The sequence below is a fragment of the Lepisosteus oculatus genome, chromosome 16, assembly GCF_040954835.1.
Source record: "Lepisosteus oculatus isolate fLepOcu1 chromosome 16, fLepOcu1.hap2, whole genome shotgun sequence".
Classification (NCBI taxonomy): Eukaryota; Metazoa; Chordata; class Actinopteri; order Semionotiformes; family Lepisosteidae; genus Lepisosteus; species Lepisosteus oculatus.
Window position 1 is genome coordinate 1,710,864 of NC_090711.1, and position 18,778 is coordinate 1,729,641.

The window sequence follows — 18,778 nt, forward strand, 5'->3', positions numbered from 1 at the left end:
TCTAAAAGAAGGCGCTTGTCCTTTATCAATCAATCAGTGCAAGTGGAGGATGGGGCTGGATTTGCACAGTGAAAGAGTCCCTCCAAGCCCTATCACTTGCTGTTGTCCCTGCTGTTTCCCTGTCCCGGCTCTGAAACTGCGGTGTTCAAGTGTTCGTATACCGTATTGATTGTGTTAAAATTAAAGTTAATTTTGAACAACTTCAATCTTTGGTTTGTTTACATTGCTTGTTATTTATCATATAAAATAAACGTCCCCAATGTTTTCAGTAACTTTGTAATGAAAAACGCGGATTTGCACTGTAACTTAAACACAACTTTTTAAATCAGATCCGAGAGCGCCACCTAGTGATTTTTTTCCTGTCTTGATACACTAATTTAGACTCGGCCACGGCCGCTGGACGGTTTTTCAAATTCAAAGAGCTTTATTGGCAACAACCGATAAGTTACACAGAGTCTCCTTCACCAAGATGGCGCGGAGACTTGCGTGGTGTCACCCTAATTGTCTTCCGGTAGGAAGTGACGTCCCGACTCCTTCAATAATCGAATCTAGGGGGTAAACAGTGGGCTGGGCTGCTTTAGTTCCTCGGGAGTGCAATGTGCTGTGAGCTGGCTTGAAGACGCGGAGATATGAACGCAGACAATTCGAGTCCGGACGTCTTGGTGCCTTTGAAAAATCTCCTTAACTCGGTGCAGTGCATCCGGGAGCGAGTGAGAGGTAGGGGAACCTTGTTTATTTGTTTGTCATACTGGGATATCGCCCAGAAGTAGTGTTGGCATGGAGATGTGTTGAGTACAGCAGGCCCGCTTGGTAATGGCACGTTTGAACCCGAAGAAAGGCGCAAGCCGATTCATTTGCGAGCGGTTCATGAACGAAGAACTGCATCTTTGCCACGATCGTTTAGAGGAAGGTCCTTTGGGTTAATGCCATCGTCTCTTTTCTCGGTTTTCACTCGCACATGACGGAGTGTGTCTCGTCGGCAGAGGGCGGTCTGTTCATCACTGCATTGCGAAGGGAGATCTGGGCACAGAAAAAGTTCATGTAACTCAGATAATTGAGGCTCGCCTCGCCACCCTCAAATCGAGCAGCGTGTTTATCTGTAGCAAAAGCCTTTTGAGGGGGAGACGCCCGATGTTTTGTACACGTTTTAGTGAAACGTAGCGAATAGCTGGATCGTTACAGCTTACGATATTTAAACGACTAAGACTTATAAAATAATTCTAATGCTTTAAATGGCATCCACAAAATTCATTACACGTGAATTTCCATTAGGTTAATTTTTCTCTTACTTTCTTTTATGCCTTTTTATTTTATCCCGATTTAGCGGACTTAAAAAAAGCGTGTCACCTTTTAATACAGTGTAAAGGAACAGCCGACGTGATAGTCATTTGTCTGTGAAATAAGAAGTGGTCAGTTTATAATAATAGAAAGAAAAAATGATCGAGTGTTATCGTATTTTCTCCGATTTGCAGGCTGTACACATGATCGATCCAGGGCAAATTTGTAGAGCGAGATTAGGTTTACTCAAGTAGTATCCTTGGGGGTCCTGGAAACTTCTCGAGAGCTAAAAGTGAGGCACCCCAGTTTCCAAAAAGAGCCCTTCCTACAAATTGTCACACAAACTGTTTTCAAGCATGAAGTGGGGTAATGATGACAGGGTTTCCCCCTGACCACACTGTGCACCCTGTCAGTTGTGGCCCCTTGACCTGAAACCAGCCTGAAACTGTCAGTGTGAGTTGGGGGTGTAACCTGTTGGGCAGCTGGCCGAGACGGTCCCCAGCTGCTCTAAAGACGAACTGGTTTGTGCTGAATTTCCTGCTGGCATGACGGCCATCATGTGGCACAGCACTCGGAGGATTCCAGATCCATGCAGAGAGAGGGGAACGTGTCACGTGGGATGATGATGATGATGCCCGTGGGAAGAGTGCCTTCGGATCGTTTCACTAACGAGCCAGTTAGGGGAGAGCTGAGAAAGCAGGATTATTTAACACTCAGGTGGTTTCATGTAGCCTGGACCTCAAGGCTTGTCAGTTTGCACGCAGTGGGACTTTCTGCTGTGCTTAGTGGGGTTAATTAGTCAGTGCAGCCATTCGGCTAATTGACCCATCTCTCTGTCTGTTTCTAGATGGCGAGTCTAAGGAGTCGAATGAAGAGTTTAACCTTCAGCATTTCTGGGACACTTTAGGCTGAGTATTTTTTATGTTTTTCCTTTCCCTGTCCTGATTCCACAGGAAGGCTGTAGCAGAATGGGGGGCCCATTTTAGATTTTTTAACGCCAGATTTTTATCCCTGGGGCCGGTCGGTGTCTGTGACGCGGAGAGGGTTTGAGTTTTCGGTCTGCGTTCGCAGGTCGGGCTTTCAAGGCGGTGTCTCAGGAAGCCACGAAGCTGAGCCTTGCCTTCTCCAAGCCCCCCCTGCCCGGCGCCCAGGTAGGCCGCAGCCTGTTTCTCTCCGTTTCCAGCTCGGCCCGCGGGTGGCCTGCAGCTTGCAGCTCCTTTATCTCCGTGGCATCTGAAGGGTGTCTAGTGCAATTTCTGCGCATGAAGAGCGTAAAACAATCCGTAATCTGTCTAAAATATCGTGGATCTAGATTTTTACTCTCCTCAAGTTGGAGAAAAGCCGGCTGTTAATTGAACACAAACATGCAGGTTTGATTCCAGTTACTAGGTGTCATGTTGGTGTTTGTGATGCATGTGAAGAACACTACATATACTTTCCTTCCTGCTTATTCTCATCCTTTGCTTTCCTGTCTGTCTTCCAAGGATTGCCAGATGCTGGCAGACTGCGTTCAGAAGAGCGCCCTGTCTCTGGCCACGGTCTACTACTGGCTGCCCAAGAGCCAAGGTACAGCCCTGTCGCCCTCAGTGCGGGCTGCGTGTGCGTCGCGCCCGCGCGGCTCTCGGTGTGACCCGGCGCTCTCTCCCCAGGGGTCACTCTGCGCCGGACCGTCCGCAATGCCGCCGCGGAGGCGCTGGAGGGCGTGGCACAGCTGGTCGAGATCATCCTGAGCTCCCCCCTGCAGAGGTCACCCCTCGCGCCGACGTTTCGGAATTCAGTTGTTTTTTTTTTAAACGGAAGTGGTGACGCGGACCTGACTCCCTGTCCCTCCCTGTTCCCCCCCGCCTCTCCACAGCCTGTCCCAGGAGCAGCTGACCTCCACGGGCGGGGTGTGGTCATCGTGTGACCAGGTCGCACACCTGCCCAGAGGTGAGTCGCCCCACTTTGTCCCTCCTCCGCACTCCGCAGCTGGGCCAGCTCAGCAGTTAGCAGTTAATTAATGCGGGGGGCTCATCCAGCCAGGCAGGGTAACAGCGTGTCTGGGGAGCTCTTTCACAACCCCTCTACCCCCTGTTCTCACTTGAAACGTCCAGCTAGTTTCCAGTGACCTCTGGCTCGCGTTAACGCTGCTGATGCTAAAGACGTTCATTGGCTTGACTGGGGACGCATGGATCAGGAACCCTGTCAGTCTTCTCTGTCCAAGCCTTAAAAAGAGAAGCGGGTCAGGAGATGGTCAGGAGCCAGAAATGGGGACCAGTGTGTCAGGGAGTGCGTGCAGACGTTCAGTTCATTATTTGAAAAATATTTCTTTTACCGATGGACTTCGACTAAAGACTTTGATTTCAGCACCTGAACGGTTTGCTGTGTTGCAGGTATGCGAAGCGTCAGTGCTGCCTGTGAATCAGTTTGGGCCTGTGCTGCGGTGCTACAGTCTGCTGCATTCACATCCACACTGGGTGGGGGGGGGGAGGGGTGACTGTGTAAGAGGTGTTTTTTCTTTTTCTGCAGATGTTCCCAGCGTTTTGGGCACACCAGTGAGTTTTGTTCCATTTTCAATTTTCCGTGCAGACAACCAGGCAGCTGTCCTGTTGGTGATGTCCTCCTCCGCTGGTGTGGTCAAGGATGCCATAGAGGAAATGGAACAGGTGCTTGTCGAGATGGAGGGTTTGCACCGTTAGGTGACAGTGGCGCTGAGAGATTCTAACCCACATATTTTCCTGACACTCATGCTGTCACTGGGAAAGGGAGACGGCTAAACTAGTATTGTCAGTAGCTGTCTGGTATCCCCCTTGTCTTTCTCTCCATTAACCTGAGAGATCTTCTCCCTTCTCCCTGCTCCAGGCCCAGGCGGACAATCTGGATCCATTCAGTGATGTTCTGGACGACGAAGAGCTGGACTCCCGGGGAAACCAGGACACATACTGGTCCGAAGAGGACAGGCAGCTGCTGGCCCCCTGCCAGGGCCTGATGAAGGCCTCCAAGGCGTGCCTGAAGAAGCTGTCTGCGGCAGTGAAGGCTCATGGGAAGGTGGACACGCCCGAGAACATCGCTCAGCTGGACGACCTTGCTGACGTGACCAAAGAGATCAGCCCCAGGTGAGCGAATTGAGCTCCCTGTCTGCTTTTGGCTTAATCGGTACGTTGATGCACTTCAGCTTTTTTTAGATTCCCGGATGTTTTATTCCATCTGTCTGAGTCGCGGCAAGTTAGAGTTCGCGACGTCATTTCCAGCTCCTGGGAAGTTGGGGGGTGTGTCGTCCCGCGAGGGCAGGGAAAGCTCGGGCTGTGGCGTGGCTGGAAGGGTAGAGGACAGTGATCCCGGGTCTCTGTCTTGCAGTGTGGACGACCTGGCCCTCAGCCTGTATCCCCCCATGAGCTACAGCGGCGTGCGTCAGAACGTAAGGCTCCTCTCCTGCCGTCTCTCCATGACTGCGAGTCCACTGCTCGCGTGCTGCCTTAGCTGTAATACTGGTAACTGGTTCCCTTCCCGTTTGATGCAGAAAGAAAGTTTTCCAAAAATAAATCTGTGCGGAATCTTTTGCCATCTTTGATATTTTAATGTCCCCTTGTCGGAAAATCGCTTGGCTGTGTGTCCTTGTTTGGTCACACAGAGGAATTGGTAGATTTATGTGCTGTGTTTTGTCATTCCAGGCAACGAGCCTGGCCTCAGTCTTAAAGAAAGTCCTGGATATTGTGAGGTAGGTGTCTGGATATCAGCCTTCACCTGTCTCTCCTCTGCAGGTGATTAGTCTCTGTATACCTGTCCGTAGGTGGAGATGACTGGGATCACTGGGCTCCCTAATCATGCATTTGGCACTTTAGGAATTTGCAGTTGGATTGAGAACTTGTCTTATTCAGATGGTGAATAAGGTAATACCTTGGTATTGGTACACGTTGATATACCTTGAACAAGGTAGTACCTTGCATCTAGAATGACAACACGTGTCCTAGAAGAAAAGAGCAAGTAAAATCCAAGTATTGTGTTATAGGTGTGATCAAGGAGGAAACGTGTCAAAAAGTGGTGTGTCGGGGAGTCATGCTTTTTTAAAATAAAGGAGCACTGTAAAAAAAAAATGCTGATGGCAAGACAAGAGTTTTGTCCGATCTCCAGTGCGAAAAATACCATGTCTTTACAGAACAGTGGTGATAAGAAAGTGTTGTTGTCTCAAAATCTAAATTTTATTTGCAGCACATGTTTTGAGACTGTTTCCTTTATGGTTCGAGACCATTTCAAAGATGATGTAGACTGTTAGTTTCAATTTGTATCCCTGACGTTGTGCAACATTTAGCCATGTCGGGTTGTTTTATTGCTAAATGCTGACCGTAGATCAGTACTGCTCTGCCATCGATATTAAACATGTCCAATTTAGCAAATTAATAAGTCTTTAGCAAATAGGATCAGTGAAATCTGCTTGTCAATGAGTCTTTGCTCTGGAACCAGCGAGCTCATTTCCCATCTTCGTTAGTGGGCTGGGAACCCTCTTCACCTGTGCACTGCTGATGCACCCCTGCAGCTGAAGAGGGGTCCCAGTAAGGCGAGTTGGAGTTTTCCTGCAGCTGCGAAATTAGCTCAGCCGGGAGAGTAAATCAGGAGAATGTGCTCTTAGCAAGGCCGATCTCAGTGACTCCCCGAACGGGGCACCTCGTCGCGACGGCTGTTTCGTGTTGCTGCTGCCGGTGGACTCATCTGTTTCTCTCTGCCCTCGCCGGTCAGGGCCAGCCACGTGTGCGGCGAGGAGCAGCTGGGCTGGGTCCAGTTCCTGAGCGGAGCCGTCGATCACAACATGCAGAAGGTCAGGGACCTGACGCAGGACTCGGCCTAGCGCAGAGAGGGCCGCGCCGCTCACCACTCGGAGCTGCCAGAGCAAGGCCTTTATCCAAGCGTGTGGAGAGACAATACTGCCATCCCTTCTGGACGTTTAAAGCTGTTGAATCTGCTGCAGTTTTACCTTATTATGGCTGTAGTAGTTGTAACATGAGTTCACTCAGCTTAGGGAATACTATGCTACATCGTCATAAATGTTCCCTATCGTGCAGCATGGATCACCCCTGGACATTTGTAGTGAAGCACAGTGAAGGCAAAACCATAGAACACTGTAGCCACTGCAAGGTGAAACCAAAGCACGCGTGTGGTGTGTAAAAATCATGATGCTAAACTTTCGAAAGGGGTCTTATACCAGGCGCTTTGCATGTGATGATGATTGTGTTGCCCTGTCAAAGTGTGAAACAGAACAGAGTGATGAATGCAGAGCCCAGCAAAGCTCGTCCAGGAGATACTTTTGCCCTCAGGACATAAAACCTTGAGGACGCCCTGCAGCCAGGAAGGCATGACTTGGACTGTGTTAGTGTGTTTGTGTGTCCATCCTTCACTTACCTGTCCTGACTGCTCACTCACCTTCACACATCTGTCATGTGCCAAGTTATTACAGCAGTGAGGGCAGCAGAGGCATGGAAAAGGAAAAGTTCATATACTGTGAAGGCTTTTGCTGCATAGCAGTGAGGATGGCGTTTCTGGGTAGTGCTTTGGACTTGGTTTGCTTTCCCATGTCTAAGCTGCTGCAGCCTTCAGTGACTCGGCCCTGCTGCTGGGTGCAGAGTACAGTGACTTCGCACTGTTATGGTGTGAAGATTACAGTGACTCAGCCCTGCTGCGGTGTGCAGATGTCTTTCTGAAAACACTTGGTTCAAGTGCTATCAGCACTTGCATATTGAAATGATTGCAGCTAGGCTTGGCCAGTTTCATGCTTCCCCCAGTTCCAAAGGTTTCCACCAGTGTGTTTCATTTTTAAACTTGCAGCACGGGTGTTCCACATTAAGACTCAAAAATAAAATTCATAAAATGCAGAGGTTTGATTTAATAATTATCACTTTTTCTTAAAAAGGATATCAAATGTTGCTCAAGGTACAGCTGTCATCTATACACAACTAAAGGTGCTTTGTGCTGAAAATTCAATACATAAAAATAAATGGGCTTTTGTCAAATGTTAATTTAAGGAAAATTTAAAAGATGTTTTCTGTTAGAGTGACGTAAAGAGCAGTAGTTCAGTGTGGTGTGTTTTAGTAAGACCTGTTGTACACAGCTCCCTGTACCCTATAATGTACCTTCTGATTTCAATCTCACTCTCTGTCTGGTTCCAGTCGTGTCTGGCTTGGGAAGGGATGGGATCACTGGCTCAGTATATCGCATTGTTTCAGTTCAACTGGGTCAGATCTCCCACAGCCTCTCAGTGCGCTTCACACGTAATTAAAAGTGAAAGTCATAGGTTAATGTGCTTGAGCCATAGTCAGTTACATAAAAGAGACGTTTTCAACAGTTTCAGAAGACTGCAGAATTTCATCGTTCCCCGTGTGAACTGGACAGCTTGACCGCGCGACCCGCTCAGTGCTGGACATGGACAGTGGAGCAGCCCCTGACGTCCTGGAAGAGGCTGCAGTTGAAATCAGCCATCAGCACCCTCTGGCCAGCTTCAAAGGGCTCGAAGGGGATCTGGACCCTCAGCCTCCGATTCGGCCCGAGAGCAGGTACCCTGAAAATGCACATGCACAGGTCAGCGCACCCCCCACCCAGACGAACGCTAGGCAGACGTGCCCGGTTCTCCTGAAGAGTGAACGTTGGAATTTAAAGCAGTCTTATAAATGACTAGTCCAGCCCCTGGCAAAATTGTTGACACTGGCGTTCAATATACTTTCCCTTCGCGGTAATTAACTTAAATTGACACTGCTTCAGGCCGTAGGTGTGTAACAAACTGCTGAGGGAGATGACAACGATGAGGTTTTCCAGAGAGTGTAAAAATAGACACTGATGGCAGGGTGATACTGTGAAGTTGGCTCAGTTCTCGCAGCCAGGTGGAAGATGGCTGTTCTGTTTAGGCCCAGAGGCGTTTAGTCTCATCAGTAATAATGACAGATGACTGGTGATCTAATTAGCACCGATTTGCAATAAATCTCACACTCTCTGACACCCATAAGATGCACATTGCAAATTCAAAATTATTAGTATAGCCCTACACAGTTTTGGTTAAACACAATCTTGGGGCGGAGCAGTGGCTCTGTGGCTAAGGATCTACTCCTGTGGCTGGAAGGTTGCTGGTTCAAATCATGCGGCTGGTAGATGAATCCTACTCTGTTGGGCCCCGGAGCAAGGCCCTGAACCCCAAGTGCTCCAGGGGTGCTGTATAAATGGCTGACCCTGCGCTCTGACCCCAAGATTCTCTCCCTGTCTGTGTGTCTCATGGGGAGCAAGCTGGGGTATGTAAGAAGACAAATTCCTAATGCAAAAGATTGTATATGGCCACTAAAGCTAAAAGAGATCATTTTTCTTGACTTAAATTTAAATCTCCAGCCTTCAGGTTTGTAGATGTGCTTTAGTGGAGGCAGACTCCCTGGCAGTGTCCTACAGACTTGATGGCAAGGAGTGTGCGTCCACGATGGAGTGTGGACTTGGTGTCCTTCAGTCCCATCTTCAGAGAATTCCTGGATGTAGAATCTGGAAATCATGGGACATGCTTCACGGAGTGCCCATTGCCCAGCAGTTACGGGACGGTAGATGGTTGCTCTTACCCGGTTTCTTGAGGGCATTTTAGAAGCCCGGGCCCAGTCAAGGTAACGGTACAGTCTTTGAGAGTTTCTGCAGTCATGTTCTCAACAACCAGCTCGGCAACCATTTCACCAAACAGGACTGGAGGACCTGTTGTCTGGAAGTACAAGCAAACAAGAAGAAATAATCCAGTTTTTACTCTACTAGACACTGAATAGTTTACACAGGGGTGTAACAATCCTACAGTGGCTGAGGAAACGTCTGGTTTAAAACGGGCAAAGTATAAACTTCCACCCAAACTCTTCCCAATCAGCTGATCATCATCAGCCTCTTCATCAACAGATGAAGACATCGAATCTGGAGGATCTTGCTGTTGGCTCAGTGGAATGTCACTACTATGTTTGAAAAAAGCGGGACTTTTTCTGAAGTCTGAGATTTAACATTTGCTTTTTTTTCTGTGGGCTGACTGAACAGGAGCTTAGATTTTTAGAAAAATGCCTTCACCGTTAGTTTATTATTTTTTTTTGATTACTTTAAATTCTCCTGGAACCGACGTCAAACTCTGTTCCTGGGGTGGCCTTCTGCTTTCCGGTTTTTGTTCCAACCAGAATAGTCAAACGATTAACTGATTTTTTTTTTACATGAGGCATATATAGAATTTTTCTTAATGTCTTTTGCAGTTCATTGCCAGACATTCACTATCACAGTTACCTATCAATCACACTGGAGCCATGGCAGACGTATAGCAATTATTAATGATACATTTTCGTATTTTCGGGGACGTAGGCCGATGAGGATGTGCGTGTTTGTGAAAGGTGTAGCAGGTTTGCCTTCAACGCTTTCACATGCCTCTCCTCTGAGCAGGTTATTGATTTGCAAGCCTGGAGCAGGAGTGTCTCTGTGGCCCTGGGCCTCAGTTCTAAGCACCAGAGGAACTTGGGGGGGGGGGGGGGGGGCTGAAAATGATCTGTTCAACTGATCCATGTGTGTTGCAGTACCAAATCACTTTTAGCTATTAGGCATCAGGACAGAGTTGGGCAGTAACATCAATCCCTTTCCGAAAGACGTTGAGTAGCCTGTCTTACTAGAAGAAAAGACAGCCAGGCAGGGCTTTGACATACTTTCAGGCTGAGAGTGGGTCTGGACAGGAACATGTTCTTGGAAGTGAAGAACCCTCTGTTGTTCCAGGGCAGGTGGGTCAGGGCCTCCACCCTCATGATTTTGTTCTCCAGCACATGACCTTCGTACTTGGAGTAGGGGATCAGGATTGGAATCGTTATCTCTGAGAGAACAAAGGCAGAAATCAAGTCAACATCTCCCCTCCTGGCGTTTTGGAGTATGTTCCTCTGGATCATGATCAGGTTGGCATAACTCGATTAAGTGGGGCAAACATTTTACCTCCAGCTTAGGCAGCTATTTATGTGTCAGCTGTCTATTATTTCCCTGACAGTCTCACACAGACTTTGGGTGGAAATGATTCCTTATTTGGAATAATGGATAAGGGCAGAGTGGTGGCTCTGTGGCTAAGGATCTGCACCTGTGGCTGGAAGGTTGCCGGCCCAAATCCTGAGACCGGCAGAGGATCCTACTCTGTTGGGCCCCTGAGCAAGGCCCTTAACCCCAACTGCTCCAGGGGTGCCGTATAAATGGCTGACCCTGTGGTCTGACCCCCAAGCTTCTCTCATTGTCTGTGTGTCTCATGGAGAGCAAGCTGGGGTATGTGAAAAGACAAATTCCTAATGCAAGAAATTGCATATGGGTGATAAAGTGATCTCTCTTATAAACCTGTTTGCTCCTAATTTGTGACTAATTTCTAAGGCACTAGGTGATCTACTGTCTCCACTGGACCTTTGTCTGGGGTCTCCAGTTTATAGCTCTTTTCAAACTTATGGTGGTGCTGGCAAGTGTCCAACACTGCAGCCTGTTTCTCTCTGGATCGGAAGAAAGTCTCATGTAATTCTGCATTAACTGTGGGTGTGTTGATAACCTAACAGTGTTAACGGTTCAGTGTCGAGACTGAACAGGACCGTAAATCCCTAGACGGAACCCTACACCATGTGATCACCTGTCTGTGGCTGCACCTCCACGTCCCTGTTCTCGCTCCAGAAGTCCTCCGCACAAACCCCATTGTAGCAGATGGAGTCGGCGTTGATGTTGACCGTCATCTTCCGGGTGACCGTGCTGTTGCTGTGCACGATCAGCCTGAGGCTGATGTCCTGCCCCCTGACGGGGGCGCTCTGCTCCTCGATCTTGAGAGTGATCTCCGGCTGCTCTGGGGCAGTGGGTGGTCGCACCCCTCCGGTGACATGGCCTTTACTCACTGCCAGTGTGTAGACCTCCCTCTCCTTTGCACTGCCTGTGCAGTACAGAATACAGCCATTGACAAAGAGCACTGGTGAATCAAGAAAACTTGCAAGGTCCACTGTGCAGTTTTCAGTACCAAACTACTGTGTACACAAGGTGTTCAAGTCTGGACTTGCGACAGTATGACGCAGAGTGGAAGGAAGTCTTCTGTACTGCTTTGGGATTGGAAAAGGACTTGTATGGAATATTTTTATGGACACTAACTTAGTCTGAATAAAGATGAATGTTGGCTACCCATCGCATCGTCTGCATACCTTCTGGGTATTTGTAGCTGCTGGTGATGTCCGTTCGTGCGTCACTGCCCACGGCCTTGGTGCTGATATTCTTGCCCACGGATTGAGTGTCAGTACTCATTTTCGTCTTGGTTCCATCAGATTCCACGTACCAGACCACGATGTCTGCGTTGACCTCAGCGAACACGAAGGGCACGTCGTATTTGTGCTCTGTGTGCCCCTCCAGGATGGCCTTCACTGGGGCCGGACCGCAGCAGAACGCTCCTGGGACAAGGAGGAGACACCCGGGTCTTCAGCTGGACAGAACATTTCGTCTAGAAGTCGTGCAACTACTGGCCGTTAGCTGTACCTTCACTCCTCTCCTGAGGCGTCGGGTCCAAAACCTGCCAGCCACCGAAGTCTCCCTGGAGATCAGGGCGGCGCATCCACGACTCCACCCAGACGTGGAAGTTCCTGCAGAACCACAGCTGTTAAATTACAAACCCTCTCTCTCTGGACATCGCTCCTTTCAGAGGCTGCGACACTCACCAGACAGACTCATTTTGCTTTTTGGCGTTGCCGCGGTACATATCGATGGTCAGGTTCCCATCCGAGTCGTGGGCAGAATCGAAGTTGCTGACCACTCGAGTTGGGATTCCCAAGCACCTCATCACTGTGATGGAGAGAGAAGAAGCCACACTGAAGAAGACAGGGGTGTGGCAAACAGATCTTGAAGATTTGTTCAAGTTTAAGCAAGATGTTTGTAGTCCAGGATAACTCAGATTAGCAGGAGTCGCACAGTTTATAAATCAGTGTGACACACTATGGACTGTAGTGTGTCTACGGTCCATAGTGATTTGCATGTCTTTATGCCTGCGTGAGGTCTGCAGCGCTCAGACGAGCCCTCAGGGCAGCAGGTCACCTGTGCACATGACGGCAGCGAAGACCCAGCACTGGCCGTACTTCACCGGCTGCCCTCCGGACTTGTGCCACTTCCTCAGGATCGACACGCTGTCACTCCAGCTCGTGGGCTTGACACCATCTTTGTAGTCGTCGTCCCACTTGCCCACGAGCACGCCATTGTCATCGTTTGAGTTAATCTGGGGGGGGTGGGGGGTGGGAAGGTGTAAAGGTTTCAGTCTAGTCATCTGGAGATGTGGTGCTGATTTTCTGCAGCATCGTGATTTAGTGTCTGTCTGGAGTGTGGCGAGTTAAATTCAAATATCCATTGGTTGAAACAAGTATAGTGAAACAGTATAATTTCACAGTTCCTCAAGCTCCATTGAGTTTTCAGTGACGACATGGACTTCCATGCCCAAGCCCTCAAAATGTACTCTATTTTCATTAACAGAGGATACCCCATCCGTGTTGTTGACAGGGCCTTCTCCTGAGCTAGCCCATGGATCATCAACTCAATTAGGAAGTCCCGGCCTCACAATTGCATTCCATTGGTGTTTCCCTACCGCCCTAACACCCTGGACCATAAATAACTTCCCCATCTCACAGGATGATCCCTCCACTGGTACCCTTTTTTCTGAGTTCCCCATCATCGCCCATCACAGACCACCTAATCTGTGTAAACCTTCTTGTTCACAGTTTCCTTGACCGCCCTCAGCAGTCATCCACACCAGGCACTTTCACCCTGCAACAGGACTCACTGCATCACCTGTAAATATACATCCAATCCCACACACATTCAAGGGCAGGCCCCTCTGGACAATTCCGGATCACTCAGATGACATATCTCAGCAGCCTTATTTACTGCATCTCTTGCAGTAAATGCCCAGCTATCTACATTGGTGAAACAGGATTGAGACTGGGACACCATTTCAGGGCTGTGGGGATCTAGATCTCTCCAACCCATAGTTTCCCATTTCACCTCTAATGGCCTCCATCTGATCTCTCTGTCTGCAGTCTCACAGAGGGGTTTTGGAACTCCTACCGCAGAAAGACATCTGAAACCAAAATTATCCTGAAACTCAACGACAGACTTGTTTCCTTCTAATCCTCTCTATTCATTTGCAGGTTTTGACTTCAAACCTCTCTCGACTTCACACCACCCGAGTGCCCACTCTGCTTCTCTCCTGATCCCGCCCCCTCTCCACTCCCGGCTTTTGTTCTTCCATGCTTTATCAAGTGCCAGTTTTCCTCTCTCCATCACACCTGAAGTAGGCTCCACAGACGAAACATTGTCTCCTCTTTTCAGCATGGAATAAACCTGTACTTGTTCCTGAACAGTATAATACCATCTATATCTTGTTTCAGACACAAGGTGCTGATACACCTCTCCTGCTCTGTACTTTGACATTAAAATGCATTTCTCTGTTGCTCAAAAAAGAGAAAGTGAAACACATGACACAGTGGATACGCACCATGGCACTGACGATTCTGCTGACGTAGATGGGGTTGCACCGCGCAGAGCAGTCCTCCCCAGGGTCTCTCTTGAATTTGGGACTGGCATTCAGCATCCACAGACAGATCTCCAGGACGTCCTCCTCAAACTAAAGAGACACTCCTCGTTAACCCAGGGCAGAGCAGCAATGAGGCAACAAGAGATGCAGAACACAGACTGGCACGGGGGGGGGGGGGGGGGCGAGATGCAAACACAGCCCCCACCCCGGCACGCTGTTCCCATGGGCACCAGTGAAGCATTTCAACTGCCTCCTGGATCCCGTCCTGGAAATGTATATCTTTGAGCTGCAGTTCAGGTCTTTACCTGTCCGAAGGTCCAGGGAATGCCATGGATGTAGTCACGTGTTCCTCTAAACACCCGTCCAGAATCATTCATGACGTACTCCTGTCTCTCATCCTCCTTGGGCAGGTAGACCCAGTCCTCTGCAGCAGGGGAGACAGCAGTGGCTGTGCTAACGTGTTATACCTTCACACACTCCACTGTCTCATTGATGTATGTCTACGAGTCTGCGTTTTTTAGCATCAGACATGCCCTCAAACATATCTTTGTACAGCTCTGTTTCTAGTAGAAAAATATTAATAATCTGCTCATTATTAAACAAGGCCTTAACATCACATCTGCTGAGTATTTAACCAAATCAGTCAAGCAAGGTTTACAGGTGATACCGCAGGGCAGTTAAGACAGGAGTATGAAAATAGGGGCACTGTAGCACCACTCTCTCTCAGTCTTACCTGAGCACCAGGGGTTAAACAGCACAATGAGGTTCCCTATGGTGTGGTTCTGGACAGGGGTGGTGCCAGTCTGTAAGGACAGGGAGTATTTTCCAATACTGGCATCAGGAGGGCTGGTGATCTTCAGGGTCACAGTGTTCTGAGATGTCTTCTGGATGGTGGCGCCCCACGACTTACTCTTCACCACGCTGGGCACCCCGAACGCTGACCTCGTCCCTGCAGAGTCAGAGGCCTTGGGGCCTGGAACACAGAGACACTGGATTAGAGCCGCCCACTGCTGTGGACTTAAAATACTGTTTGCATGGGCCTGGCAGACACTGTGAAACCAGTGGGTGCTAAATCTCTCACACCGAGCTGGGTGATCAATGTTGTTACATGTTTCCACAACAAGGCATTAAAAGCTTTGGAACAGTACCTAATGAATACCTCCTGAAGCCACCTCAAGGTCTTCTAGGTCTACTCTGCTTTAAGTTAAAAATGAGGTATAAGAACTCAATCTGACTAACCAGTACAGAAGGCAAACTAGATAGTGCACAAGTGGGCAGTTTCTTTCCATGACAAGGAGATTTGCTTTAGAGCATTTACTTAAGCAATTAAGACACCCAATCACTTGTGGGACCAAAGTATTGGGCGAAAGGACTCGGTGTTGTCCAGCTGCTGGGATATCGAGGTAGCAGCGCTCGTACCTGTTTCCACAGTGAGCTGCAGGGTGTCCGCCCCCTGCGGAAATTCCCTGTTAAAGGACACGGAGAGGAGGAAGTCCTGCCCTCGTCTCACTATGAGCCTGTCCTTGGAGAACCTGTTGGTGTGGTGAGCGCTGTTGTTCACATCGCAGTGGAAGTCTTTCTGAGTCACAGCTGCAGGGGGAGATGAGAGACTCCAAATCACTCTCTCTGGGTTCGGCCCGGCAGCAGTCACAGCAGGGCAGAAGGCCACAGCCTTTTTATCATAGTGGCTAAGTGCTCCCGAGTTAAACGTTTTATAACTTGGTGTAAGAGGACCTCTCCACTCAATTTGTGTTTTTGAGGGCTGAATAAGGGCATTTTTAACACACTCCTGATATAGGTGTGGCAGAAATTTAACCTAAGGACATATTAAAATCCTGAGTTCTTTACTTAGTCTACAAAATACTTTTTAGTAGTCTTAGATGGCACATAATTCCACTGGCAATTTCCTCGTTAGGACAAAATGTTCCAATTTAAGTATAGAAAGAACAGGCCTGGATCAGGGCTTAAATAGAAGCTAAACACCTAGAGATCACAATTAGAGTAATCTCTAGAGTTAGGCTGTTCAGCACCCAGGTTGAGGTGACCAAAGATCTTCAAAATCAGCAGAACCCAGGGAAACACATACAAAACACAATCGTGAGTTCCAAATACTCTTATTTAGAGTACGGGGAAAGTACAAACAAAACAGAAACCAAACCAAAACATCTCCTAAGCCAGTGACTAATATAATAAGGTAGCTAAGATGCTAACTGGCTTCCAAATCAACAGGGCTCACTCTCAGAATTCCAAAACATGGTCTCAAGGCTCTTGAAGACTCTTCCACAACTCACAGATTTCTTTATCCCTTGGTTAGACACATCCCTTCTCCCTTCCCACTAGTGAATTTTGACCATATAGGATCTATCCTCTGTACTCCAGAAAGCAGATGCAACATAACCTGCTCAGGAACACCTAGCTTCCTCCTTTTTAAACTGTCACCTGACCAATTGTCTTCCAGCAACTGGTCAGGTGACTGAGGGCGGCAGCTCATTGCCCTCTGCATTTTGGGGAATGTAGTTCAGACAATATTTATGCCTAGACTTACTACCCTCATACAACTGCATAAAGAAATATTGGTAATGAATTTGACCCTGTTCTGAACTTGTAATCAATAAACAAGTGAGGATTAAAGAGCTATATGTTAAATCTAAATAATGAAGTTGTTGATATTGTTTAAAGAAGATGTGATAATAACATTGACTTCAATTGAACCTCCAAAGACAGTTGGAAATCTGAGTCTTTAGGACCCTTTAGGAATTTTCTCATGATTAGCAGATTGCAGCCAGTTTCCTAACAACCTGTGATGAGTGATTAAAATCTGTCAGCTCCCACGCCTGTCTAGCCCATTCATTGAGGGAAGTAGGCAGCACTGAAAGCAGGCTCATTAGCAATGTTTTCTATTCAGGGTCCTTAAAAAACTTGTTAAACAGGATGGCTTTCAGACTTTAGATGTTTTGTGTATCTGTTTGTGCTGAAAGCAGGCTCATTAGCAATGTTTTCTATTCAGGGTCCTTAAAAAACTTGTTAAACAGGATGGCTTTCAGACTTTAGATGTTTCGTGTATCTGTTTTGTTGGTTTCAGGAGACAGCTCTATGATGACGGTGGCTGGAAAACTCTCCCAAAGAGTCAGTTAATTATTTATTACCATTTAAAGACCTACTTTAACCCTTTTATTACTTCAGGAGGGCTTTTAACTGGTTTACAGGAAATCTGCTCCAGCTGTTCTTGTCTGCTGTCATGACGTCAGTCAGTATTAGAGATGGGAGGAAATGCTGTGACTCCATTTCAAACCGTCTTTTGCAGTCCTTCTGTGCCGTGTGAGCTCTATACCTTTATCCAGAACTCACCTTTCACCTTTTTTTAAAAGAGATGGAGATGCTGACCCCTAGTAGAGGTGAAAGGTCAAAATTGCAGCCTGCATTGTCTCCCCGCTCTCCTCTCCCTCTGACACTTACAGAACACGTGTGCCCATTGCACAGATTGCAACATTGTAAGATACCAAGACTAACCAATAGAGAAATGGACTAAACTGTCTTGAAATGTTTCAATCCAATATTTTATTGATGACTCACCCAAAGCCATGGTGCACAAGCTCATAGTCTTCTTAGTCTTCCTCCAGAGTCAACCTCAACAATCAGCTGCTTCGTTCAGGAGCGAGATGCTCCTCTCAGTGTGTGGGGTTCTATTTATCTCGTGAAGCCCAGCCCCTCTCACATTGCTGGGCAGTCAGCATCCAGGAAAGGATACTGAAAAGCCACCACACAGGTTTGATTGAATACCAAAGGAACCTGCTCATGAATGAATTAACAGTTGCTGTAAAGGCTCACATGATTTTAACTCACATTATCCTTTTGTCACAGGTGTCAAGCTCAATAAATATCACAATATAATTTTGTTTATTTAGTGGTCTGTGAAAATGTAATTTAAACATTGCAATCAAGAGCAATAATATGTTATTCCACTCCACAAAAATCAAAGTAAATCATAGTTATAAGAATAAGGAACAAGTAATAGGTTTATTCCCTGCTGAAAAGAGAAAGAAACACATTTCAGCTGTGGAGCCTTCTTCGGGTGTGAGAAAGACAGGGCAGACAGCAAAGATTAAAGAGCACATGAGAACAAAAGCTGGGAGAGAGGAGGAGAAGGGAGCAGGGGAGAGGCAGAGAGGCCACTCAGGTGGTGCCAAGTGAAGAGGGGTGAAGAGAGGGCTGAAGTCGAAACCTGCATGTGAATAGATATGATTACACAAAAACAAGTCTGTCATTGAGAGAAGGGGGAAGGTGTGAGGATAATTTCAGGATATTTTTTGTTTCTGATGTCTTTCTGCTGTGGGAGTTGAGAAACCTTTCTTTGAGAACACAGACGGAGAGATTAGAGTGGTCATGGCCGTTTGAGGTGAAATGAAAAACAGTGGGCTTGGAGAAATCTTTAATCCTCACAGCCCTAACATGTTCTCTGAAGCAGTCTTTGAGTCTCCTTCCTATTTCTCCAACATAGACAGCTGGGCATTTCCTGCAAGAGATACAGTAAATGAGGTTGCTGGAGGTACAAGAGGTCACCTGGGCTCCACAGCCAAAATGATGTGTTCTCTTACTTGTACCTTTGCAGCCTGTGCATGCTAAAACACCTACCCATCTGAACTACTGTTATAAGAATAAAAAGAGTCGTTAAATTATTGTCTTTTATTTATCCTTGTGGGAAAATGAGTCGCCATTTCTAAGGTTTATTGGTTGAACTGGCAAAAATGTATGTATTCTCCTTGTTCATGCAGACAAATGAACGGGATTATTTGCAGAATACCATATTTTGTCATTCCAGGCGACGAGCCTGGCCTCAGTCTTGAAGAAAGTCCTAGATATTGTGAGGTAGGTGTCTGGATATCAGCCTTCATCTGTCCCTCCCCTGCAGGTGATTAGTCTCTGTAGACGTGTCTGTAGGCGGAGGTGAGTCTAATGATTTTGAGAGTGCCGGTCTCT

The 18,778-nt window shown here is 47.6% G+C and overlaps 2 protein-coding genes across 3 annotated transcripts; one reads left to right on the forward strand and one right to left on the reverse strand.

Moving 5' to 3' along the window:
* The first annotated feature begins 544 nt into the window (after positions 1-544).
* Positions 545-18,686, forward strand: ccndbp1 (cyclin D-type binding-protein 1). 2 transcript variants are annotated; one of them, XM_015365165.2, is made up of 11 exons: positions 546-717; positions 2,126-2,185; positions 2,350-2,429; positions 2,763-2,844; positions 2,928-3,024; positions 3,134-3,207; positions 3,847-3,923; positions 4,120-4,373; positions 4,615-4,675; positions 4,929-4,975; positions 5,992-7,025. In XM_015365165.2, exons 1-11 carry the CDS (start codon positions 630-632, stop codon positions 6,098-6,100), a joined length of 1,029 nt encoding a protein of 342 aa, XP_015220651.1. In that variant the 5' UTR covers positions 546-629; the 3' UTR covers positions 6,101-7,025. The 2 variants fall into 2 exon arrangements, with proteins under 2 accessions (XP_015220652.1, XP_015220651.1); XM_015365166.2 differs by lacking the exons at positions 4,929-4,975; positions 5,992-7,025 and adding an exon at positions 18,621-18,686 and having other exon boundaries at positions 545-717.
* LOC138223295 (protein-glutamine gamma-glutamyltransferase 5-like) lies at positions 7,113-17,521 on the reverse strand. Its single transcript, XM_069179363.1, has 13 exons — positions 17,375-17,521; positions 15,221-15,391; positions 14,535-14,774; positions 14,107-14,225; positions 13,763-13,891; positions 12,313-12,490; positions 11,940-12,063; positions 11,761-11,864; positions 11,433-11,675; positions 10,880-11,170; positions 9,936-10,096; positions 8,838-8,971; positions 7,113-7,804 (listed from the first exon to the last, which is right to left on the reverse strand). Exons 1-13 carry the CDS (start codon positions 17,397-17,399, stop codon positions 7,657-7,659), a joined length of 2,067 nt encoding a protein of 688 aa, XP_069035464.1. The 5' UTR covers positions 17,400-17,521; the 3' UTR covers positions 7,113-7,656.
* Positions 18,687-18,778: the final 92 nt, after the last annotated feature.

Excerpts from the sequence above, each read along its gene's own strand:
- LOC138223295 (XM_069179363.1), bottom strand. The coding sequence starts at position 17,399 with ATGAGCTTGTGCACCATGGCTTTGG. Across the intron at positions 14,226-14,534 it reads GTTTAACCCCTGGTGCTCAG|AGGACTGGGTCTACCTGCCC; the intron begins GTAAGACTGAGA and ends CCCCTGCTGCAG. Across the intron at positions 11,171-11,432 it reads CAGCTACAAATACCCAGAAG|GCAGTGCAAAGGAGAGGGAG; the intron begins GTATGCAGACGA and ends TGTACTGCACAG.
- ccndbp1 (XM_015365165.2), top strand. The coding sequence starts at position 630 with ATGAACGCAGACAATTCGAGTCCGGACGTCTTGGTGCCTTTGAAAAAT. Across the intron at positions 3,208-3,846 it reads GGTCGCACACCTGCCCAGAG|ACAACCAGGCAGCTGTCCTG; the intron begins GTGAGTCGCCCC and ends TTTTCCGTGCAG. Across the intron at positions 4,676-4,928 it reads ACAGCGGCGTGCGTCAGAAC|GCAACGAGCCTGGCCTCAGT; the intron begins GTAAGGCTCCTC and ends TTGTCATTCCAG.